The following is a 26,637-nucleotide window of genomic DNA, read 5'->3' as shown; positions in this document are numbered from 1 at the left end:
CATTCCAAATTAATTAATCTTTCACTATTAAAACCTCTCATTACCTAATTTTATGTAAAACATGCTGTCATATTTTATCTCCTAACTGCTGTGTTCAGCTATCATGAACTATATAAGATTGTTTTTCATTATTTTTGTGCAGGTTATACACAATTTTAAGGAAGAAACTAATATAGAATTTATGGAAAGAGTCACACTCCCCATTTTTATTAATGACTTTAATGGCTTCACAGAAAGGACAATGATAGGCACTATATAACATTTCACCTCTATTAAAAATAAATCCATGGTACCAAAAATAATTAAATAAGTAAATCCAAAAAGTCAACGCACTTCATCAAAACACACACCTATGAAAAGTGTACTATGGGAAAAAAAGAAAGACATCAAACAAGAATTGGAAAAATTACAGAAGCCACCTAGAAGTCATTTAATAAAGATTTATTTTTTTATATTTAAAATACTGGATAAACAGTATCAACTTTGTAAGAACGGTGGAAAGATATTGAAGGAAAATATCAGAAGCAAACAAAATACCTGATTTCTAACAAATTACATAATTATTGTTTTAACGTGGCTTACTTGTGTCAATAGCAATGTCAGGTTTGCTTTGTGCAAAGTGCAAAATCTTAGGAAAAAAGAAAAAAGCGTTTAAAAAAACCACACAGGTTTGAGCTAACTTCAATATTATGTAATCTTTATTCCTTAATGTTAGTTTCAAAAGAAATAAAACATCCTAGACATTTTTTTTTCTAAGACAGCAGAATTCAGAAAAGATGGGGAAAACGTCTCATTTCACCTCTGTTCTGCACTCGCTTTTCATGAACTTGCTTTGAACTTTTACATTTATCATCCAATTTCCATTAAAAAGCACAGTGAGTCACCATCCCCTGTACAGAATTAGAGCCATGGATAATGGAAAAATAATCTGTAGGTGAAGCGAACACCAGGAGGAGGCTGAAACGCCTACATCCTAAAAAAGATTGGGGAGTTTTTCTCAAGTCAATAAAACCAAACCAAAACAAAACAAAACACAGAAGCTTAAGGAAGGATTTACATAAAACATGGCGACCAAGTACAGAGATGCTGACTGACATCATTTGAAAAGACTGGACGAGTCAGGTTCGTAACTTTTCTCTTCTTTGAAGACTTAGTTTTTTCACCTAACAACCTTCTCATCTAATTACATTGGTAACGTCCCAGAAATAAAAAGCAAAAACAGAAATCATATGGATCCTTCCATCTAAAGATCATCAAAATCAGTGGTTTTTATTACAGTAACAGACTTTCCAGTTTGGAGAACTCAATCTAATGACACCAATTGCCCTTCCTCACATCTACATTAACACACCAAGCAGGAAGCCAAAATTGGCCCTCATTCCCCAGAAACTCATTAAGCTACATTCTTTTCTGGAGTGGGCATCTGGGTGGTGCAGGTATCTCATGGTACCAGAAAGGGTCCAACCCTGCTTATCCCAAGTCTAAAGGATCCCATAAAGCAACCAGGTTCTTGAAGAGAGCTGAATTGACTTGATTAAGTCTTGACATGTCTCCAGGGCAGCCTTCTAAACCCCCTGAGCCTTTGAACACAGTCTGGAAGGAAAGCTGGTAGTTTAGGGTTTTCAGTCCTTCACAAAGTGTCACTGACCACTCCTAAATGTTCAACACTCTGCTCAAGGCTAGGGATTCAGAGGTAAACAAGATCCAGTTGCTTATCAAACTTGCACAAAATAAGGCCTAAAAATATGAAAGTGGTAGTGAACTTCACTGAGTCTCTCTAATGCAAGACTTCTCACTTCATTCCTTCTCAAATAGGTTTCTTCTGCTTGGGTACCCTCTTCTGCTAATTCCTATTCATCCTACAGGACTCAGAGTAAGCATCCTTTACTGTTCTGACCCTCCCAGATTAGGCTCAATGCCCTGTTGTACGCTTCTAATAGCATCTTATGCTTCCCCTTATTATAGATGTCTTTTTGAACTGTAATTGATGGTGCCTAACACACTACTGGTACTCAAAAATATTTCTATATAAATTAATACATATATTCATTGACTGATAAAGATAAAAATAACCAATTCAGGTTTATTTCTAGGGGGATCTGTTTCTGAACTCTTCTGTGTGTGCTTTTTTTGACTCTGAAATTCCTAACACATATAAATAGATGTTTTTCACTTGGGCTCACCATACATTCCATTTCTCCATAAGCCGAAGCCATAAAGAGAATTTTTTAACATAGCTTCCAGATATTTACCTATTCCTTGATTCCTTCTCATGTTAAATTGTCTTTGTTAGATTCAAATATCTCTTAATCAAAATTAAGCTTTTCTCCAAAGCACTGGCCAGAAAGTATAAATACTAGCATTGAAGTTGTACTTACCTTAGATGGATCATACCGTCTAAGCGTAGATAAGAGTTTTGGAATTTTTATTCTTGTCTCCTCTTCACAGAAGAAAATCCATGATGAATTGTGGCTATATGTTCCAGAAAAGCTAACACAAAGAAATAAGTTACAATTATCGTTTGTGTAAAATGAGTTTACAATAAGACTTAAAACTGGTAGGTGGGAAATGGATGAAGTTCAAATAGAATGGTAAGACATCTAGAGGGTTTTTTCACTATATTTGTCCTGATTGTATAGTTTCAACTTATAGTAAAGCCAGACATCGATCGTCTACCGAACAGCTAGAGATCTTAAAGTTAACTGTCTCCATAACAATACCAGTTCAGAAGATGAATAATTTTCAAATATCAACTTGAAGCATTTAATCTTTTAAGAATGAAGCACAGTTAAAATTAAAAGCTATGCCTGAATAAGAACCAATCATGAAATCTGTTTAATAAGGTAATCATAAAAGGTAAAATTCAAATTTACTTCACTTATTGACTGAGGAAAAACACCTTCTTAATACGAAAACTAGGGAGCACAAAAGCAGTCAGCTTGAAATGTCAGTTCTTTACACATTGGAGTTAAACACACGTACTGAGGCAACAGTGGGAGTATGGTCCATGCACCTTCCTGCTTAGCCAGCTCATGAAGAAGGAGGACTGTGGGCAGTTCCTAAAAAACACAAGGAACAAAGAAAATTAGTACAACTGGGCTGAGAATATAGCTCAGTTGGTAGAGTAAGCACAAGGCCCTGAGTTCAATTCCCAGTACCGCCAAAAAAAAAAAAAAAAAAAAAGCAAATTAATACAACTGATCAAACTCTTGACTGCAGTGTTCAAAGAAAAGAATACAACTGACCAGTCTCCTGCCTCGCCCCACCCCCCCTCATAAAAAAGATGCAGATACATCTAAAGATCCAACATGTTACTCTTCACAATGTTCTTTCTGGTTTTCTCAGAAGTTACTGCAAGTATCTTGGTTGAATCCAAATAACCAGTCTGCCACCCAGATACCCTACAGTGCTCAAGACCGATGAGGAAGGTCTTCAGTGACACTCAGCATTAACCAGAAATTTGCAGATCTGCAAAGGTAACTAGAAGGGAAGAGCTCAGGGGAAGCAGTCAGGGATAATTCAGAGGCACAAAAACAGTGTTTTTGTTTTATACACAAGATATGTAAAATATGTTAAATAAAACTCTGTGGCTAAACAAGAAGATACAATATCTAATCTATCTCAATTTTTTTTTTAAAAGTAGTTATTTAAAGTGTTCTAAAAATAATCTTTAAAAGTGCTTGAGAGTACCACAGAAATGAAAAGTTGGGTCTAAATACTAGATATATAATCCTTAATTACTCAAGCAAAAGAAGGAATAACATAATGTTGGAATTTTCAAATTTATAAATATAGAAGGAACTAAGATTCAGAAATAAGGCACAACTGTGGTTGTGGTTTACATAAGTAAGTATGCATACATATATACAAAGAGTGAAATTTTAAGGATATGAGTGTTAGCTTTGAAGTAAAGCACTATTCACTATATATCAAGTCTTTACAAAAGGCAAAAGTCAGAACTTCATATCTGATATGACTAAACCTCCTCTTCTAACAAACTGTATTATATCCTGTGTTTTAGACTAGTTATAATATATTCCTGGTAACCGTCATTACAGACAGAATTTAAGAGTAAATGCTTAAATATTTAAAATATTAGTGCACCAATGTGGTTCCCACACCAGTCTTCAAGCTTATATATATTTATTACTTAAGAAAAGAGTAGTTTTTATCATAAATCACTGGAACTGAATATCAAATAGACCTCATTGCTTTCATTTATGTAGTATTCATTTCAACTTTCAGGTACAAATATGAAATGTAAAAACAGTAATCAAGGTTAAATCAAACAATGGGGCATGTTAGAAAAAAGCAAACCTAAAGGATAAATTAGCAGTTACCCAAGAGAGGATGATATAAATAATTCAGGCCTTTCCTACTGTCACTTCTGAATTATGCAACAATTTTCATTGTCTTTTAAAATTTGCTATATATATATATGCAGACATTTTATATATATATATATACACACATATATATATTCATGAAGGATTATATAAGAGCAAACAATCATGTGTAAAGAAACTAATGATATTACTATTTGCATAAACCTGAAATAACGATGAGTGAATGCTAATGTAAACTAGACAAGAAAAGAAATATAGCAAGTACTTTTTAAAGTTTTACACAAAGTAAGTGCTAATGAGCTACAAAGTAGCAACTAAAATTATGATGAAAATTTTATAACAGTGGAAATATCTTTATGTTAAATGGGAAAAATAGACATGACTCCAACATTAAAACAAATTCATATATGAACAGGAGTTAAGGGAACCAGAAAATGAAAATGTTTATGTCAAGATGATAGAAGGATGATATACATTTTAAGTATCCTTTAAAGGCGTTAAAAGAGTTAGCTTTTTTTTAGAAACTGAGGGAAAATGAATGCAACTCACAATTTGACTTCCAAACAAGTGTTGCACATCCTAGTTATAGATACATATAATATTAACAGGTATTAACTCAGATATTAATTGGCTTCCTTTTTTCCACTGCAAGGGTTCTTTCCTGGCAGAGACCAGGAGGTAGGTTTATGAATAACTTTTGCCGCAACAATAAAAATGCCACAATGCTTTCGTCAGAACAAAGGAGTCAAATACTAGAAAGAAATAAACCCTGTGGATTATTAGTGAATCAAAATCATCCCTGGCTTTGTTACCTTTTGTTTACTAAAGCATACAATAGATTTCATATATGCTTCCATTTGTGAACGCAACAAAGGCCACCAAGTTTGTTTTCCCTGTATCTCTAAATAGAAACACTCCAAAAACTCGCATGCCTTGTCAAGAACAGGTTCCAAAAGTGTGTGAGTCCTCAAAAACACAAAGTAGGTTCTACCTTCACACTCAGAATCCTAGTCTTGATTTACTATAAACTATGGACATTTTAATTATAAATAAATTTTAATCTACTAATCCTCAAAAGGCCCAGGAGTTTTTATTCTTTTCACACACACACACACACAGACTCACACATACTGAGATGTACTAGTCCCTCCAAGATTAATAATCAAAAAGGTCATGATAAAATCTTCTATCAGATGATCTGATCTCAATTCTTACCATGTGGAGTCATAGCCATTGATGTTCTACAAGACTGAGATCTCCTAAAAAGGTGCTGTGTCACCATCTTGCAGCATTTAAGCTTCAAAGCAAATGTCTTGGATAAGTCATTGGATAGGTGATGAAGAGTTTACAAATGACAAAACCAAGGGAAGAGTAAGAAAATGTTGTATGCACGTTATCAAGAGCCGTTTGGAACAGAAGATGGTAAAGGCACGCTGCATGCCGTAAAAAGTTGATGGCAATCTAAATGATGCCTAATCACCAGACCTTGCTATTATTTCAAATCTAAAAGGTAAGGCAAAATTCCACCCATGACATACGCCCTAACCATGGCAAGCATACAGGGGTTAGAAATTAAATGATAAAATGTGGGCTGGGCACAGAAAAGGGAAAGCAAATGAAAATGTTGATTGCAGGAAAAAAGTGAACATTTGAAAACGGATTAAAACAGACGAATATTTAAAATATCATACATAATTTTAAGTATTTGGCATGATTGACTCTGAACCACTTTTGTCTTCTGCCTGTGTTTTTTGAAAGAATTCAACAATTTATGCTGTTGATCTCTCCTTTAGTCAGTAGACAATTTACCAGTATTTGCAACATGGGCTTACCTTAATTTAACCTCTACACTTAGAAGAATGTGGGTTTATGGGCTGTCTCATTCAGATAGAATGCTAAATTAGAACGCAAAAGCCAATACATTTGTTAAATATTAGGCAGAGGTTCTACAAGACTGAATTTCTATTTCAAGACTGATTCTCATTAAACTGTAATTCCAAATTCCGACTATCATATATTTTTTAGGCACTGAACTGAGATTTTAAACTAACAAATAAATTATGATGAAAATTAACATCTGTTTATTGTTATGATTTCTTCCATAAGAGGTAAGTACATCTTATGAAGATAAGGGATGTGTAAAATGCTGTTTGGAACATACCTGAGACAGATTTATTAGCCTTTAAAATCCAGTATTCATTTATGGGCCAGTAGATTATAAGCGATGCTGTAATCATACACTTTCCAGGAATCTGAGTCTACATTTAAAATATATGTAATGTTTTACTTTTTCCAGATCCCTGTCTTAATTATTAACTGTCCTTCCTAAAAAGAAAAATATTGCATCATTATTTATAAATTTTATTCTACAAACTATTTACTTTGAAATGTATTACTAAGTACATTTTTATAGCTCATATAAATCTGTTTTAACTAATCATTCATTCTCTCAGAAAAACAGTAAAGCTTAGCATTTAAGGATGAGGTTTCCGAAGACAAAGTACTTGCATCTGAATCCTAACTCTTATTTTTTCTAGGCTTGTGATGTTGAACAAGTTCCTTAACCCAGCTGTGGCTCTATCTCCTTCTCTAATGAGATAACAAGAGTCACAGGGATCAAGTAAGTTAATACCTGCCAAGCACTTAGCACATGGTAATGGTGTGACAGCTCCTACTGTTTTACAATATTCATTGAGCAGCCACTATGTGGCAGACATTGTTCTAGGGACCCAGAGGACAGATGTGAAAAAGAAAAACAGGCAGAGTCCCTGTCCTCCTAGATCTCATGTTCTAATGAGGGAGACAATTAGTAAATAAATCTGCCAGACAATGTCAGGGACAAATGCTATAAAGACATACCAGGCAAAGGGACGAACAGGTCACAGTTTACTAACTGACAAGGAATCACTTCCATACATCTGCTGCGCAGATCTGCTGTGTGGGTGATTCCAGCTCAACCAGCAGTGTGGAGACCAGGCTTTGGAGTCCATCACAACAGACACTGGCTGGGCTCCACCACTCGGTAGTGATGTGAGCGAGGGTACATTACTTAATCTGTGTCTCAGCTTCCTCTCAGCAAAATGGGAAGAACATCAGCAACTCGCAGTTAAATGAGCTCACACTTGGAAACAGCGGAGCACAGGGCAACAATGTGAGCATGAAATAAAAACGACACTGATGAGAATAGATAAAAGTAGGCTCTGATTCCGACTCCACTTTCCAACTCTGTCTCTACTCCCGACTCCAGCCCCATAAACTCTATTCTTCGCTAGTGCCTCAAACTCCAGAGGAGCTCATCCTCCTTTCTTTCATTCCCTCACTAACATTCGGTGGGATAGCCCACCACCCGGTTTACTGCCTCCATCCATAGTTTTCACAGCTGCCTAAGGAAGGACTCCTGCAAACCCTTAACTATTTCAAGACTTAGTTCAAATGCCATAGACCTTTGCTTGCCTTTTGAGGCAGAGGTGGAGGTGTCCTTGACTGTGTTCTCAGGGCTGCACTGATTCAGGCAGCAATGCAACTGATGGAACCCCATGCTCCCCTGACAAGAATGGGAATCCAGGAGGGAAGGCAAGTGCCATTCCAGCATCTGGAACAGGGCATGGCAGTCTACAGTGACCCACAGCCTGGGGAGGCCACCCCTCCTGGACATCATACCCCAGGTCCCATCTGCACCTGCACGAAGCACCCGCCTCCTCTGCACACTTGCATCCTCTGGCTCTTAACCTGACCTGCCTTCACCACTAGCCACCTATGTCATCACCAGAGGAGAGTTCTATAGTGACCTGCTTCTTTGGGTCCTTAGCTCCAGATTTAAAACCCTGCTTGACAACATCCAACTAACCATGCTGGATCACAGGGCCTCCCTTCCATATACTCAGGGAGATAGAATCTGGCCTTTGCCCCCTTAGTGGCCAAGCTCCAGCTCCCTCCAGACTCACAGGAAGGGTCTTCAGGATAAGGAAGGGGTTCAAAGACTGGGCAGCCAAAAAAGAGACAAATGTTCATGACATGGTCTTCCAAATAGCATGAAGATTTCATCACTGCTGGGCAAACCTACCTTGAGTTGCAATGTTCTGTTTCCTGTGCTGCATGGAATATTCTAGATAAAGACACATGTACAGAAACTGTTTCTAAGAAAGCTAGTTGTATATGTGAAAAAAGACAGTGTTATTTTAGTGAAAGGATGTGTAAAAACTATCCATTTGTTCCTGGGGCATCTTGCCCAAGCCCTTTCACAAAGTAAATGTTCATCAGTTATTTATTAAATGAATACATGAATAAATTCTCATTCAACAGCAATATAATAAAGTATCCAGTTTAATAAGAAACTAATGACTACATAACACCTGACAATTTGTATCCCTCCCGAAAAGAACTTTTAAGAAGTAATTAAACATCCAATTGCTTTCATCTCTAAAGCAAAGTTTAATGATAGCCTCAAAAAGATAAGGCAATAAATCACACTCATGATTCTCAAAGCTAACCTTTTAATGAAGTACCTCACACTGTCTCCCAATAAAGCAAACTTCTAAAAATAGAAAGTAAAAGGCCATCTTTCTCAGGCTTCTTCACACTAATCTGTTAAAGGTTTTGCCAGCTCTCCTGGCTTATTTTATGGAAATGAGGTTTTTTTTTTTTTTTAAATCTAATGAGCCAGAATATGGTGATTTCCAAAACTTTGTGCGAACAAGCAAAAAAGTATAATTTATTTGTAAGATTGAGATTCTGCCAGCTTTTAAATAAGGATTAGAAGTTCCTCGCAATAGAAGGCAACAAAATTAGAAATGTCTGTTCCCCTCAAAAGTTAGATGCTTAGGGGTGGGGAGGATGGAGAGGTGTCTAAGCAGTTAGGTGAGCTCCATTTGTCCTAATGCTGAACAGGTCATCTAATATTTGCCCCTCATCCCCTGTCCCCCTCCCCCAAATAAACCTGGAAGCATCCCCCACTTTTGAAATTTTTTTCTATTTTGGCAAATTACCTTAAAAAACAGAAACATAATGTAACCATGGCTCTGCCCATTTCCCCCTGTCCTGCCTTAATTCCACGCTCTGTTCTCTGCCTCTCTCCAACTCCCCACTATAGTGCCTTACCTCCCTGTCCCCATACAATACAATTTCCTGACCAAGCATGACCTTCGCCTTGTGCTAAGGTTAAAGTTCACACTTCAGAAACTCCAAAGGGTGGCTGGATCATTGTTTCACTAGTGTCTACCAAAACCACACAATTAAGCTCTTCATCTTCTTCCCTTCATCGTTCCCAGTTTAATCTTATTGTGAATTTCTTTTGGAGAACAATAATGGGTTTCTGTAATTTTAGGCAGTGATTCATGCACTTCTGAAGCTCTTGGAAAGGTTATCTCAGTGGAGGACAAGAAGAAAAAAGAAAGGACACTCAGATGACAGCCTTTCTTTCCACTCTAAAGAAAAATCGAGACGCCCCAAAGAGCCATCCCCCAAGACTGAGCTGTTGTCTCCCATTTCATGAAAAAAAAAATAAAAGCTGTCACATAAACATCCCTTCAGGAAGGAATTTTGTTACATTTGAAAAATGGAAATCAAATCATAATTGGCTCACAGATGCTGTGCACATAACAGACATTTAAAACAAAATAAACTCAAGGGCCTGGCTTCTTAGAAGAGTGTCCCACAAACTCTGCTGACAGGTTTCACCTCCAATTTGCTTTTTGTCTGTGTGTCTCTTAAAATGGTCAATCTTTATAATTTCATATTACCTCATCATCTGTAATGGAGGGAGGGAAAAAAAGAACTCAGGAAAAAAAATGGCCCTTCTTCAAAATCTCTCTTCTTCTATCCAAAGACATGCACTTGGGAACCCTATTCATCAACCACACACCCCACCTCCTCAACCTTCCTTTTCCTCCATCCTCACCTAAAAGGATCACTAAGTGCTCTAAACACATACTTTGTGCATCCTGCAAATGGTGTCCATACAAATTCTATAGTAAGAGGACTTGTGAAGAAAATCTGTGGGGCTCTTGAGAATTGTGATACATATTTGAAGCCAAAACGTATAGCACTATGTCAGAATGCGCGTTCATACCATATGAATTATGCATGTGAAGCCAGGCGGATGGGGCCTGCATGAATTTCAGTCCCACTTGGCATCCAAAAAGTAGACCTCCATGACAACTCAGGTCTTACCTTCCAGAAATACATTCTAAACCCACAACCCACTTGTTTTTCCTTTGCTTTCCAACATGACTTCACCAAAGTCTTTTCTTTATCCTTTCTGGTTTCACATGCACAATTAGCATGATATCAACTCATACTTTTACAAAGTGTTACACTTCTTAACGACTGCAAGTATGAATTAGATTTCCAAGGGCCCTGTGTATTGGCTACAGATGTCCTTTTCCTGTAGACAAAAGTGCCTAATTTAACTAGAAATGCTCAATTACTATTTACTGAATAAGTACTTTAATATGTTTATTTTATACTTTTAATTTCCACTTAACAATAGTCATTTATAGTATAAAAAGGTACAGTCGGTCTTATAAATAATTCATAGGACTAGAATATTCTTTCTAGATTCCCTTTTAACCCTCTGCACCACAGTAATCTAGAACAGCAGTCTCCATATAGAATAATAGTAAAATCTGCTGACCTAGTGATTAGAGAAAAACATAAAACATGTAACATACAAACTTCAAAGTGACTATATACTGCATTATAAGCTTCAAAACTGGAGATGGGAATGACAACTTATACTGACCCAAACTATCTTAGAAAATGAGGAAAAGTTTCACCACTTTGGAAATAACTCCAAGAAGAGTTCGAATTTCAGATAGAATGTTAGTTTAGGCTCCTGTTTTTTGTTCACCTTGTAATGATGAAAAATGTTTGTGTTTATAATAAGACTGCATTTTAGCACCTTCAGGCAAAACAGGCACAGGTAATGACTTGCCAAAGCAAAGAGAATAGCTAGAAGCAGATGCATAATCACAGAAACCATTAAATTTTTGCACCTTAATTTTTTGGCAGACTTTCTAGTCAAGTGCAACCTGACAAGAGTAATGAATAAATAAACAGCAGTTCTAGACATCTGGTATTGTGGGAGGCATAGATATTTTGAGCTATCAAATAAACATGCAAATGGTAAAAATTAACTACTGATTTCCCCCCTTACCCAGCCACTTTTTTGAATGCAAATCTATGGAGAAACCAAAATTTGCAGCCAGAAGGCTTCATAATCCAGGACCCCAGTGACAGGAGAGCCCCATATATCTCACCCATTAGAAGTACACACCCTGGCATCAAGGTGCTCCTTAGAGAAGCCAGTATCTGCCTCTTAGATTTCCCTTATCCTGGCTTCCATGGCAGACTGGGCCATCAACTCTAACTCAAGAGCATGTCAATTTCTTGAAAAAGGGCCCAGTTACATTTCAATTAGGGAGCCATTCTGTCTCGATAAGATGCTGCTGCCCCCCACGCCTGATGCATTTCAGCACTTATTTCTCACAAGTTGATCTTATTTCTCTATGTTCATGCAGTTCCGGAGTAGGGAATCTCATCATTGCACCCCAAGAATTATCTATAGGTCCTTATGTTAACTGTCAACAATTTTTTAGATCTCCAAAATGCTGTTCATGGAATAAACTAGACTTTGAATCACATGATAAAAAGTTCTATAAAGAGGAAAAATGATGGAGTATCAAGCATAGTTTCAAATTCTAAAATCTTGCTGACCATTTCAACTTCCTAAAGACTTGATCCAAATATGAAACTACCTAGGCCATGACAGCGCACTCTGCATTGCGTGAATAAATGAAATCCCAGTGCTCGAGTCTGTCCTAACTCCTTCAGGGCTCACAGCTGACTTCCACGCGAGCAAAGAATTTTGGAATAACAACAGACTATCTTATAATTAGAGGGAGGGCTCCTTATCCCTTTAGTATAGACTCTATTTACTATCACAAAAATTAAATGTTGGGGGGGTTGCGTAATGATTATCCTTAATTACCTGTCTTTAAAAGTAATATCAATATCGCCACCTAGTGGCAATCTAAGTCCCCTAACTCAACAGGTTGTCCAAACTGCAAAGTGTAAATAAAAATAAAAGACGATATAGTGCATGCATACCAAAACTGAACAGAAGCATAGAATAAAGTACAAGAAAAATACTTTGAGGAATGAAGCTTTTTCCTGAGCTTTAAAACCAGAGACAGATGCACCCATGGAAATACAGTTTCTAACGCTGTGTTTGACATTCCAGTAGGTGCCATGGGAAATGTCAAAGAGAGCAGGAGGCAGGTCCTGCCTCCCTCTGCAGTCTGAAGTCAGGACAGATGCACAACCTCAAAGTTAACCATAAGGGAGCCTGTGCATAATACCGAAGGGCACCCCAGAAACCTGGTGTCTGAAGATAAAAATTTCCATCATGGTGGGCTGAGGTTACCAGCAACAACACAGTCTGCCAAAATAAAAATAATAGCATTGAACCTTTATTTTTTTAGTTGTCAATGGACCTTTATTTTATTTATTTATTTATTAATTCATTTATATGTGGTGCTGAGGATCACACCCTGGGCCTCACACATGCCAGGCAAGTGCTCTATCACTGAGTCACAATCCCAGGCTCACATTGAACCTTTCTTTAAAAGGATATTTAGGCATTCATTACAACACAGATGAACCTTGAAGACATTATTAAGTGAAATAACCATTATCAAAGGACAAATACTGTGTGGCTTCACTCCTGTGAAGGACCCTGAATATTCCACCTCACAGAGACAGGAAGTGGAATGGTGGTGGCCAAGGGCTGTGGGAAAGGGAAACAGCCAGTTGTTGTTTTATGGGTTCAGTTTCAGTGATACACAATGAAAAGTTCTGAAGATGTGTTGTCAACACGAAGGTACTTGATGCTACCAAGTTACACACTTACGGTGTCAATTTTATGATATGTGCTTTTGAACCACAATTAAAATATTAAAATGGAGATAATAATGACAGTAACACGAACCGGCTACAACACACTCATTATGTGATGCTTCCTGAGGGAAGTGCACAGGCAGGAGTCCCAGGAGATAGTCCCGTCAGGTGGGCAGCTTGAGATGCCCTAACAGGCCTCTCTGGAGAACATCACAGGACTGGACACTATTTGAAAGACTGCACCTGGGGTTCCCGGCATTACACTTTACCCTTCTCTCTGCATCTCTCTGTCCCTCAGCCTCCCGGGAGACCTGCCCTTGCTCCTCCAGACACCTGTTACCCCCAGACACCTATCTTCCCCAGGGCCCACTGCCTTCAAGCTTCCAGATACTACCCATATGTGCTGCTGAGCCTCAAGTCCGCCAGCTCCTGGCCAAAACTTTTTCATGAGCTTCAAACAAATACCCAGCCTCTGGCCACTGATAATACCTGCAGTCAGCTCCACCCCCACCCTGCCCCCGTAAACCTGCAAAGCCACCCTCAGCCTCACCTAGCAGCACTACCTTACCTCCCCTAAGTCCTAATTAGGCATTCCTTCCTTCTCCTCCAGTCCATGCCTAAATGCCACCATCCAGCCCACATGACCTCCAAGCCACCCCCTAGCCAGATCCAGTGCTTCTCTACTGGCCACGGTGAAGGCCCAGCAACAGGAGCCACTCACCTGAGCAGCCCTGCCCCTGGCTAATCTGACAGCCTCAGAGTGAAGCCCCTACCCTGGCCTTGGCTCTCCTCATACCATCCTCCCATGGCTAACTGAGGTTGATCTTCACACACACGTCAATCAGGTCTCCCCTCCACGGCTCTCTCTAGCAGTAAGCCTCAACCAGGGGTCACTTTAGCTGGAACAGTGACTGGAGGCTGCCAGGAGCCAGAGACACTAAACATTTCACACATCAAAGGGATGGTCCTCAAAATGCCAGTAGTGCCCCCTAGGAAGCCCTGAGAAAGGCCTGGCCCCCTGGGGTACATACAGTTTCTCTGTGACCATGTCCCCATTTACCTTCCCAGGCTGGCTTCCTGCATGGCTGACTCCCAGCTGATACTCTCCCAGAATGGCAGGCCCTCACATTCCGTACCTCACACTTGGCTGTCCTACCTACTGTCGTCCCCTCCCATCCCTGACCTCAACCTAACTGGTGCCTGATATGCAGGACAGAGCTCTCCGAAGTCCCTCCTTAAGCCCCATATCTCCTCTTTAGCTGCCCACTTCCCCACCCAGCCATGGTGGGGTCCCTCTTTTGTGCATCCTCCCATCCCTGCACTCCCACCTCGCTGTAAGGTTACCTGCTGATGGGCCTGTCTTCTCTCCTGGACTTTATCTTGCTGATCTTTGTTTTCCCAGTACTTTGCCCACAGTAAATCTATAAATACCAAATGAATGAGATATGCATAGATAAATTCTTCTACAAACTAGGTGAGTCCTTGATGTGTAAACAAAATCCTAAATTTGGCAGAGACTTCAGTTTCTTCCCTGGGACCCATCCTACCATTTACCTTTTAGTGGTTAGACCCCCTGAGTTCTGGCTGGACCCAAAGCCACCAGACATTGAATTTCCCAGCCTTGATATACCTACCTGATTCTGTTCTGGACAATGCTACATCATGAGAAGTGACACTTACAACTTCAAGGTCACTTCCTTGTCCTCCACACCCTGCAGGGTGGATGAGGACAAGATATCCAAGGATCCCAAAGCAAGGAACCTGGAGCAGAACTGCCTACCCCAGCCTTTCCACCAAGTGGACTGGAGACGGGAAGCAAATCTTCTGCGTTCCTTAAGCCATCATTACATTGTCTGTGTGGAAGCAGTCAAGGGAATTTTTTGCAATTCAACTGCCATATATTGGATGCTTACTTTTTCTAAGGTGCTGTGGAGAGATCAAAAGAAGCAAGTGCCTTCAGAGAACCTGTGACTTAATGCAGTGTGTGTGTGTGTATGTGTGTGTACACCTGGGTACACGTGTGTGCCTGTGCATGAACAAAGGTCTTCCTACTGTCTGGAAGAGAAGTGAGGAGGGACTCCTCCTACAACAGAAAAGAAAGCAGCTCTGAGGAAGAAGGGATAATGAATTTCAGGATTCGATTCAATTAACATTCACCAAAAACTCAGGCTAAGTACACACATTGTGTTTGGTTCTGAGAAATCAAAAACTTAATAAGACACATTGTTTTCTCTGCTCTGGACATTTGTAGGAAAGACAAAATGGTAATAAGCAATGATACAAAGTGAAAAGTATACAAAAGAAGTTTGTACAAGATACAGAAGTGGAACCACGAGGAAATCCTTTATGAGGGCAGGTCAAGAAGGAACACAGAAAGGCTTCCTGAGGATAAGGAAGAAGATATGGTGCTCCACACAGGCAGAGCCACAGAGGCACAGCAAGGTGATCATGGGACCACAGGAAGTTTGAAATGACTGGGAAATAAAGTTCAAAGGGCTCAGTGACAGATGAAGCTGGGATCTACGGGCAGAAACATCAGGGAATAAACACTGAAGGTTTCCTCCGCTCTTCTGGATCCACTCCCTCTGAGCTGCCTGACATCTTGCCTCTAAACTCCTGGAAGGGGCTGGGAGTGAAGCTCTGTGGTAGAACATGTGCTTAGCATGCATGAGGCCCTGGGTCCAATTCCCAGGACCAAAAAACGAACAAATCAAAACTACTGGGAGACACCAAGAAGCTCCAACAAACACACTTTTTCCATTCCTGAAGACAAATTGTCAGATTCTGCTTCAAGGGGAACATCTAACCACCCTCCCACAGGGTCTATGGTCAGTTTTAATCACCCGGAGATCTTACACCTTAGGGCCTACAGTTTGCAGAGTCTCCAAATAATGGTAGGCACACCCAGCCCCCAGTATTATCCTCCCAAGTCTCCTTTTACTAAGGGGAAAAAAAGAAAAAACATTTTATAATTTCTATTACTTCCCACCAAAATGTACGCACATGCCTTATTCCCACTGAGAACCAAGTCCCAGGAACATTATCCTGCTCTGAGGTGCCCTGTAAATTAACCTTCCCAGATGAGTGAAGGGGGAAGGTAGATAGATAGTCAATGAAGTGTACTCATCTACACAAAAAAGAAGAAAAAGAAAAGAGTGGACAAATAACAGAGAAATAGGGGTAAATTCAATCAGTTGGGTTTTGTTGGCAAAGGATGTTATCATTCACATTAATGACAAATTATTACTATGGATTAAATAAATGGGGATGATATTTAATCTATATATGACTCTCTGCAAGATGGAAGGTATTTCTGGGAGCAGGAAATGGGTAGGCACACAGGGCAGGCACACAGGGAAAAGTGTACCCTTAATTCATTTATGAATAAGTAATGCTTGAGTTCTGGCAAGTCCATACTGTGTAATTGTGGTCACATAATTTGGGCTAGTTGCCAAGGTCCAATGGAGTTAAATCCAGTTTATGCTTTCCTGGACTCAACTAAGGGATTATTCAGGATACTGGTGTCTGCCTGCTCTTTGGCCACCCCCCTTGTGCCTCTACCAGAATAGATGGAAGTGAGCCAGTTGAGGCTGCTGTATGTCTGCCCTGCTCATGAGATCAGAAAGACCCAGTTAATGAAAATTTTCAAAAGTTAGGTTTCTGAACAAAGATGAACTTTAAACCTATGAGGCTGATCTGATCTCTGATTACCAAAAAATAATCTGTCAAAACCACATAATTCTTTTCTCCCACTGAGAAATTATAATGTTCCAAATGGGGCAACCCAGTTCTTGCAGGGATGCAGGGAAGTTTATGAAGTTTATACATCAAGCATTTAAAGACAAGATACAATAAACCTCATTCTCAGCAATGTCTTGCTCTCAAATATCATTAAAGCTGCTTACCTCCATTGATATTTCTGACCCTTTATTTTATAGCCCCCACCAGAGAACAAAGCAATCAAGCATGCATTTATCTTGTCAAAAATGTTATTTCCTAAGAAAATCAAGAGGTAGCATCTATATACAAACAAATACTGTCTTGAAGGCCACAGCAACCTGGTACAAAGGACCTGAAGGAAGTTTTTTCACTTGGCTAAAGAAGAAAGCACCTATACAGCAATACACTAATCCCCTTTATCTGTGATCTCACTGCGGACCAACCACTATTTCAAAATGTTAAATGGAAAACTCCAGAAGCAAACAATTCCTGAAGTTTTAAATTGTGCACTGTTTTGAGTAGTATGATGAAATTTTGGGCTGTCTTGCTTGGTCCTTCCTAGGACATGAATCTTCCCTTTGTCCAGGGTATCCTTGCCATATATGCTACCTGCCCACTAATCACTTAACAGTCAACTCAGCTATCAGACTCTCTGCTGTGGTATTGTAGTGTTTGTGTTCCATAACCCTTACTTTACTTAATAATGGCCCCAAAGCACCACAATAGTGGTGCTGACAATATTATTCCAGTGTAATGCTGTAATTACTCTATTTTATTGTTAATTTTTTTGTTAATCTCTTATTGTGCCTAATTCACAAATTAAACTTCATCCTAAATATGCACGAATAGGGAAAACATAGTATATAGTTTGGTACTATTTGTAGTTTCAGGCGTTCACTGGGGTCTTGGAACACATTCCCACAAATAAAGGGGGACTACTGATCCAGAAAGTAGATCTTCCTTTGTCTCAAACATCACCATTATTCATAGCAACTTTAGATTCAGTTCATGTCTATTTTAAATGTCATTAAAATGTACCTGTATGCGTACATTTTCCTCTCCATAATCCTTCTGGGATATTACATTATAAATCAAATCAAAGTTCAATTAATGACATCCAATTAAAAAACAGATTAAGAGGCTCACAGAGAAAGCACCACACTAAGATTAATGAAAATGTTATTTCAACATGAAAATTGCCTTTAAAACTTGTTACGAGAATTTTGAATATTAATTATCTCTATTTTAATACCTCTCTTTAAAAAGTCATTTCTTCAACTTCTTTTTATCAGGTTTCATGGTAAAGCTACACAAAGTCCTACATAATTATATAATTCTAAGTTAAATACATATATAAATGTCATATATATACATACATACACACACAATAATTTAATATATGATGCATTGAGCATTAGGAATTAATAAGAGCATTTTCAATAATAGTCAATATTAAATAAGCAAAATGAGTTAGATGAGTTGTTATTCTCATCTAAATAAATAGTATTTATTTTCTATAGATTTGGTGTTGGAGAAAACATACATGTATGAACAAACACATAATTACAGACATTCCAAACATCTCTACGTACCTGTGTAAGATTTGCAGCCTTTTTTAAGATGATCTTTTTCAATTGCTCTGCTTTCTTTGCATGAAAAGAATTACTTTGGCTCTGGATGACAAATACAATTTCTTTTAAGTCTAGAACCAAAAAAAAAAAAAAAGTTTTTAGGTATTTTAAAATCATGATTGAAATAAACTAGAAAATAAGTAGAGGGGAAAAAAAACAGCAGCGAGGGTTTTTCAAGATGGCGAACTAGAGGGAGGCTGCATTTCATGTTGCTCCAGGACTCAGGATTCAAAAGAGGAGATAGTGAGTGACTTGGGACCAACTCAAAGCCGCCGGGTGAGTCTCTCCCGTTGGGGAGGCGTCCTGGATGGGGCGGTAGCCCCGGAACGCAGGGAACTTTGTGAAGTAGAGTTGCCCAGCGAGACGCCCCTCCCCTTGCTGGAGTAGTGAACTCGGATAACTGGGAGCTTTGCAGAGGAGGCCGCTCAGCACAGCGCTTGGTTTCAGAGCAACCCGCCAAGCTTCAGCAGCTGCCCAGAGGAGGGGCCACATAGGCAGGCGATTAGGAGCAGAGCAGGGTCCCAGGACCTAGGTGGCTTCTCGGTGGAAAAGCTGCAGAGACAAGCTGAGGGACGGAGCGAAGGTCCAGGACTGTGGGCAGCTTCTCTGAGGCGAGGCAGCCTAATAAGACTCGTCTGCGAAGGGTGAGGCTCCCAGGCCCAGGAGTTAGGTCCAGGCCCCTGGGAACGTTGCAGAGGAAGACTGCCAGGCCAGGCGGTAAGACACCCCTCCCCACCGCTGGAGCAGTGAACACGGAAAACTGGGAGCTTTGTATTGGAGGCCGCTCAGCACAACGCTTGGGACTCAGAGCAACCTGCCGGGGCTCCGGTGGCTGCCCAGAGGAAGAGCTGGGCGGCGAGCTGTTTGGACTCAGAGTAACCTCCTGAACAACGGGGTGGGGCTGTCCTGAGGAGGAGGAGGTGCACAGTGAGTTGCTTGGTCTAAGCAACCACACAGAACACCGGGTGGCTGCCTGGAGGAAGAGGCATGCGGCGGGTTGCTGGGGCTCGGAGCATCTGTACAAGGCTCCAGGTGACTGCTCAGAGGAGGGGTCGCGTAGCCAGGCGATTAGGTGCAAAGCAAGGTCCAGGGACCTAGGCGGCTTCTCGGTGGAAGGGCTGCACAGAGACAAGGTGAGGGGCGGAGTGAAGGTTCCAAGACTGTGGGCAGCTTCTCTGAGGAGGGGCAGCCTAAGGAGACTCGTCTGCGAAAGGCAAGGCTCCCAGACCCAGGAGGTAGGTCCGGGCCCCTGGGAACGTTGCCTGGGAAGGCTGCCTTGCCCAGGCGGTAATTGTGGATTGAGGGGAACCTCTAGGAGGGGAACTAACCAACGAGACCTCCCCACCGGGTGAGTCTTCTCCGCCGGGTGAGGTTTTCCCACAAGGACGGTAAAACCACAGACACAGGCCCAAACAGACCTTGCCTCAGCCCGCAGCCTAGTTCCCCTTTGGATGACCATTGGTCAACAAGTGGAGGCACCTCTGCCCACTATCAGGGAATATACCCCACCTGAAGGCCACCACCCCTAGAGAGGCAGCTTCCTTGGGGAGCACCGCATTATCAACTTCCTCCAAGACTTCAGGCTACTGAAGGCTAAGAGGGGATATACTAGAAATCTTCAGAGACATTATAAGTCAATAGAGGAAATCTGCAACATCTCAGCAGTCCACTGATACCTGAACAATATGAGAAAACAAGGGAAGAAAATGCCCCAAACAAATCTAGATGTTACATCAATAAAATCCAATGACAGCATGGCAGAAGAAATGTCAGAAAGGGAGTTCAGAATGTACATAATTAACATGATAAGGGAAGCAAACGATGAAATGAAAGAGCAAATGCAGGCATTGAATGATCAAACCAATGGACAGTTAAAAGAGCAAATCAGGAAGCAAAAGATCATTTCAATAAAGAGTTAGAGATATTGAAAAAAAAAAAACAAACAGAAATCCTTGAAATGAAGGAAACAATAAACCAAATTAAGAACTCCATAGAAAGCACAACCAATAGGATAGAACACCTGGAAGACAGAACCTCAGATATTGAAGAAAAAATATTTAACCTTGAAAACAAAGTTGACCAAACAGAGAAGATGGTAAGAAATCATGAACAGAATCTCCAAGAACTATGGGATATCGTGAAAAGGCCAAATTTAAGAATGATTGGGATTGAGGAAGGCTTAGAGAAATAAACCAAAGGAATGAACAATCTATTCAATGAAATAATATCAGAAAATTTCCCAAATCTGAAGAATGAAATGGAAAATCAAGTTCAAGAGGCTTATAGGACTCCAAATACACAAAATTACAACAGACCCACACCAAGGTACATTATAATGAAAATACCTAACATACAAAATAAAGACAGAATTTTAAAGGCTGTGAGAGAAAAGAACCAAATTACATTCAGGGGGAAACCAATATGGATATCAGCAGATTTTTCAATCCAGACCTTAAAAGCTAGAAGGGCCTAGAACAACATTTTTCAAGCTCTGAAAGAAAATGGATGCCAACCAAGAATCTTACACCCAGCAAAATTTACCTTCAAATTTGACGATGAAATAAAATCTTTCCATGATAAACAAAAGCTAAAAGAATTTACAAAAAGAAAGCCAGCATCAGAACATTCTCAGCAAAATATTCCATGAGGAAGAGATGAAAAACAAAGAAGCAAATCAGCAAAGGGAGGAGCTATCCTAAAGGAACTCTCAAATAAAGAAGAACCAAGTCCTGTAAAAAATAAATAAATAAATAAATAAATAAAATGAGTCAAATGACCGGGAATACAAATCATATCTCAATAATAACCCTGAATATTAATGGCCTGAAACCTAAACTAGACAGAGACACATCGAGGAAAGACAATTTTAGACCAATATCCTTAATGAACATCGACACAAAAATTCTCAACAAAATTTTAGCAAATCGCATACAAAAACATATTAAAAAGATAGTGCACCATGATCAAGTGGGTTTCATCCCAGGGATGCAAGGTTGGTTCAACATCAGGAAATCAATAAATGTAATTCACCATATCAATAGACTTAAAGTCAAGAATCACATGATTATTTCAATAGATGCAGAAAAAGCATTTGATAAAATACAGCACCCCTTCATGCTCAAGACACTAGAAAAAATAGGGATAGTGGGAACATTCCTTAATATTGTAAAGGCCATCTATGCTAAGCCCATGGCTAATATCATTCTAAATGGTGAAAAACTGAAAGCATTCCCCCTAAAATCTGGAGAAAGGCAGGGATGCCCTCTTTCATCACTTCTTTTCAACATCATCCTTGAAACTCTAGCCAGAGCAATTAGACAGACCAAAGAAATTAAAGGGATACAAATAGGAAAAGAAGAACTCAAACTATCCCTATTTGCTGATGATATGATTATATACTTAGAGGAACCAGGAAATTCCACCAGAAAACTTTTAGATCTCATAAGTGAATTCAGTAAAGTAGCGGGATATAAGATCAATGCTCATAAATCTAATGCATTTTTATACATAAGTGATGAATCTTCAGAAAGAGAAGTTAGGAAAACTACCTCATTCACAATAGCTTCAAAAAAAATAAAATATTTGGGAATCAATCTAACCAAAGAGGTGAAAGACCTCTACAATGAGAACTACAGAACACTAAAGAAAGAAATTAAAGGAAACCTTAGAAGATGGAAAGATCTCCCATGTTCTTGGATAGGCAGAATTAATATTGTCAAAACGGCCATACTACCTAAAGTGCTATACAGATTCAATGCAATTCCAATTAAAATCCCAATGACATACCTTACAGAAATAGAACAAGCAATCATGAAATTCATCTGGAAGAATAAGAAACCCAGAATAGCTAAAAAAATCCTTCGCAGGAAAAAGGAAGCTGGGGGTATTGCAATACCAAAACTTCAACTATACTACAAAGCAATAGTAACAAAAACGGCATGGTATTGGTACCAAAATAGACAGGTAGATCAATGGTACAAAATAGAGGACATGGACAGAAACCCAAATAAATACAATTTTCTCATACTAGACAAAGGGGCCAAAAATATGCAATGGAGAAAAGATAGCCTCTTCAACAAATGGTGCTGGGAAAATTGGAAATCCATATGCAACAGAATGAAACTAAACCCATATCTCTCACCGTGCATGAAACTAAACTCAAAATGGATTAAGGACCTCGGAATCAGACCAGAGACCCTACATCTTATAGAAGAAAAAGTAGGTCCAGATCTTCAACATGTCGGCTTAGGAGCAGACTTCCTCAACAGGACTCCCATAGCACAAGGAATAAAAGCAAGAATCAATAACTGGGATAGATTCAAACTAAAAAGCTTTCTCTCAGCAAAGGAAACTATCAGCAATGCGAAGAAAGAGCCTACAGAGTGGGAGAAAATCTTTGCCAATCATACTTCAGATAGAGCACTAATCTCCAGAATCTATAAAGAACTCAAAAAACTCAACACCAAGAATACAAATAACCCAATCGACAAATGAGCTAAGGAAATGAATAGACACTTCACAGAAGAAGACCTACAAGCAATCAACAAACATATGGAAAAATGTTCAACATCTCTAGTAATAAGAGAAATGCAAATCAAAACCACCCTGAGATTCCATCTCACCCCAATTAGAATGGTGATTATCAAGAATACAAGCAACAACAGGTGTTGGTGAGGATGTGGGGAGAAAGGTACACTCATACATTGCTGGTGGGGTTGCAAATTAGTGCAGACACTCTGGAAAGCAGTATGAAGATTCCTTAGAAAACCTGGAATGGAACCACCATTTGACCCAGCTATCCCACTCCTTGGCCTATACCCAAAGGACTTACAATCAGCATACTACAGAGATACAGCCACATCAATGTTCATAGCTGCTCAATTCACAATAGCCAGAGTGTGGAACCAACCTAGATGCCCTTCAATTGATGAATGGATGAAGAAACTGTGGCATATATATATACAATGGAATATTACTCAGCCATAAAGAATGATAAAATTATGGCATTTGCAGGTAAATGGATGAAATTGGAGAATATCATGCTAAGTGAGATACGTCAATCTCAAAAAACCAAAGGAAGAATGATCTCGCTGATAAGTGGATGATGACACATAATGGGGCGTGGGAGGGGTTAGTTTTAGGGTTAGAGTTAGGGTTAGGGAGGGGGGCAAGAATGGTGGAAGGAAGGACTCTATAGAGGGAAAAGAGGGGTGGGAGGGGTGAGGGGAAGGGAAAAAATAACAGAATGAATCAACCAACATTACCCTATGTAAATTTATGATTACACAAATGGTATGCCTTGACTCCATGTACAAACAGAGAAACAACATGTATCCCATTTGTTTACAAAAAAAAAAAAAACAGCAGCAACTACAAGATAATCCTTCAGGCAATGAACTCTCAGCAGGGGAAATCTATTTATATAAAATTTCAGAGACAAACCTCTTAAACTGGTTTCTGAGACAAATTTCCTAGAAGTTAGTACGTAAATAAGCTCACTGTACTAGACCAAAACTGTGGTAACACACGGAGAAAGTGCTCCTGCATCTGCCAAAAAGGATGTGCCAAAGTTCGAAAGTGACAAGAATAACCACTTCCCTGGTGACTGAAAAATCCAGTGTTTACAAGGAGCCCCCAAATGACGCCCACGGACGCCTGCAGTGTGCTGCTGCTGACATGGGCTGAAGGATTCTCACCCTCAGCACCCAGATGTGACCCTACGGCACCGAGTCCTTACAGAGCTAATCCAGTTTAATGAGGTTGTTAGTGTTGGCCCTAATCCAATAGGATGGGCATCCTTATAAAAGAGGAAAATGTGGACAGAGAGGACATGCAGAGGGAAGATGATGTGAAACATGTGGAGAAGATGACCATCCACAAGCCCAGGAGAGAGGCCTGGGACAGACTCTCCCTCAGAGCCTTCAGAAGGAACCAGCAGGTCAACACCTTGATCTTGGACTTAGAGCCTCCAGAACTGGGAGACAATCAATTTAGACTGATTAAGCCACCCATTCTGTGACATGCTGTTAGGCAGCCTCTGTTATCTTGCTGTAAATGTGACAAAATAGCTGAGAAAACAAACATAGGAGGGAAGATTTATTTTGCCTCGTAGTTTTGAAGGTTTCAGTCCATGGTCACTTGGCCCTGTTGCTCTGAGCCTCTGGTGGTACAGTACAACATGACATCCAGGAAACAAAGAGAGACAGGCAGGGGATGGGGGCCATCTATTCCCTTGAAGGACATGCCCCCAGTGACCTAACTTGCTTCCCCCGCTCTTAAAGGTTCCACCACCTCCCAATGGTACCACAGTCTGGGGACCAAGTCTTTAACACATGGGCCTTTGCAGATAGTTCACACCCAAACTATAACACAGCCCTACTGAACTAATATGCTATTTCAAGAATGTTCTGGATAGCCCTTTACAGTGACACAACACTGAATACAGATGTCCCCACGAGTTCACAAGGATTTGCAAATAAATGCCTCAATAATCCCTACCCTACATCACGAGGAACCCAGCCAGATTAGAGGTTCTCTCCAGGAAAACGGTTGCAAAATCTGCACAGCAACAGGGCACTGGCCAATAGTGCCACCTAGAAGCCCACCTACAACCACACCCCAGAAGCATTTGCCGGCCCACAAGGGCCCACTCTAAAAGGGCCCAGTTTTTTACAACAGCAAGCAAAACCCTAGGATGTCGTGCCCCGCCGAGCTGGGGCACTGCCCAGAGGTCCTGCCAGAAGCAGCTGCTCAAGCCACACACCTAAGAAGCACATTGTGCCTCTCAGGTTCCGAGCTCATAACACAGAAATAGATAGAAACAGCCTCGGTGGCAGCACCCTGCCACCAAACAAGGGTGTGGGCAGAAAGAAGATGTCATATAAATTGTGACCTCCAGCCAGGTGTGTAGCAGACCAATACAGGGACCTTCTTTACACCACCAGCCTATATCCTTAACACCTTTGCTCAGGGACACCAATTTTGTTTTGATACCAGGGATTGAACCCAGAGGGCTTAACCACTAAGCCACATCCCCAGTCCATTTTTATATTTTATTAGAGACAGTGTCTCACTGAGTTGCTTAAGGCCTCACTAAGTTCCTGAGGCTGGTTTTGAACTCATGATCCTCCTGCCTCAGCCTCCCAAATCGCTGGGATTATAGGTGTGCACCACCAAGCCCAGCCTAATTTGGTTTTAATTGTATTTCATTGTGTCTTTTTTTTTTCCCCTTATGTTTAGTTCTACAATTCCATTCTTTATTCACCCACTCAAATATTCATACAGATGGCTCCACAGTGAGCCATCAAGTTCCTAAAAATAATCTGAAATGTTCTTTGGTTAAAACTCAATAAAACATTTAAAAGGGAATACTGAGCAACGTACTGAATGTGACCTAATTCCTTCTCTTCAGTTTAGGTAAACACGAACACCCCATCTACCCTTCCCTACTATAAATCAGCTTCTTGGCTCTACACACCAAACACATGGATAAAGCTTAAAGGGATGTCTTGTGTTTAACTGAAATGTTATCTTCAATCCACTAAATCTAAAACATTAATATAAACTGGTGTATCAAAATAGAAGTTATAAAGATCTCTTTTTATAAGAATGGAGTAAATAAGCCTCAGGGGATAATTTTTTTTCAATATTTAATAAGGTTGAAGATGCACATGACCCAGAAATTCCACTCCTATTAATCATCTTTGAAAATCTCTCATGTGTGTAACAAGGACATATTAAAAAGTGTTCACAGTGGCACTGTATAAAAGGAAAAAAGAACAGTGACCCAAATATCCACCAACAAGATACATAAATCAGAATACTACATGGCAATAAAAACTAACTAGTCCTCTGTGCATCAGCTAACTACATGTAAAAATTAACCAGCATTATATGTATCAACCCAAATACTGTACATGAATACCAAAAAGAAAAGTCTGGGGAAAAAACCAGTTGCAAAAGAATAACTATCTAAGTCAATAGTCTGCAAAACTTTAAGAAGAAATATACATTAAGTGGATATATATTGCATGTATGCATATATA

General features: G+C 39.8%; 1 protein-coding gene across 1 annotated transcript in view; it reads right to left on the bottom strand.

Annotated features, from left to right (window-relative positions):
- Positions 1–26,637, bottom strand: part of B3glct (beta 3-glucosyltransferase) — a 119,924-nt gene that overhangs the window by 53,978 nt on the left and 39,309 nt on the right. The window contains exons 4-6 of the mRNA XM_047554229.1: positions 18,554–18,663; positions 2,983–3,059; positions 2,379–2,490 (exon numbers count right to left, since the gene is read on the bottom strand). Coding sequence (XP_047410185.1) covers positions 2,379–2,490; positions 2,983–3,059; positions 18,554–18,663 — 299 coding nt within the window. The remainder of the gene's footprint in view (positions 1–2,378; positions 2,491–2,982; positions 3,060–18,553; positions 18,664–26,637) is intronic.

The sequence above is a fragment of the Sciurus carolinensis genome, chromosome 5 (assembly GCF_902686445.1).
Source record: "Sciurus carolinensis chromosome 5, mSciCar1.2, whole genome shotgun sequence".
NCBI classification, from domain to species: Eukaryota; Metazoa; Chordata; class Mammalia; order Rodentia; family Sciuridae; genus Sciurus; species Sciurus carolinensis.
The sequence above is the reverse complement of the archived record's forward strand: the minus strand, read 5'-3'. Positions and strand labels throughout refer to the sequence as shown.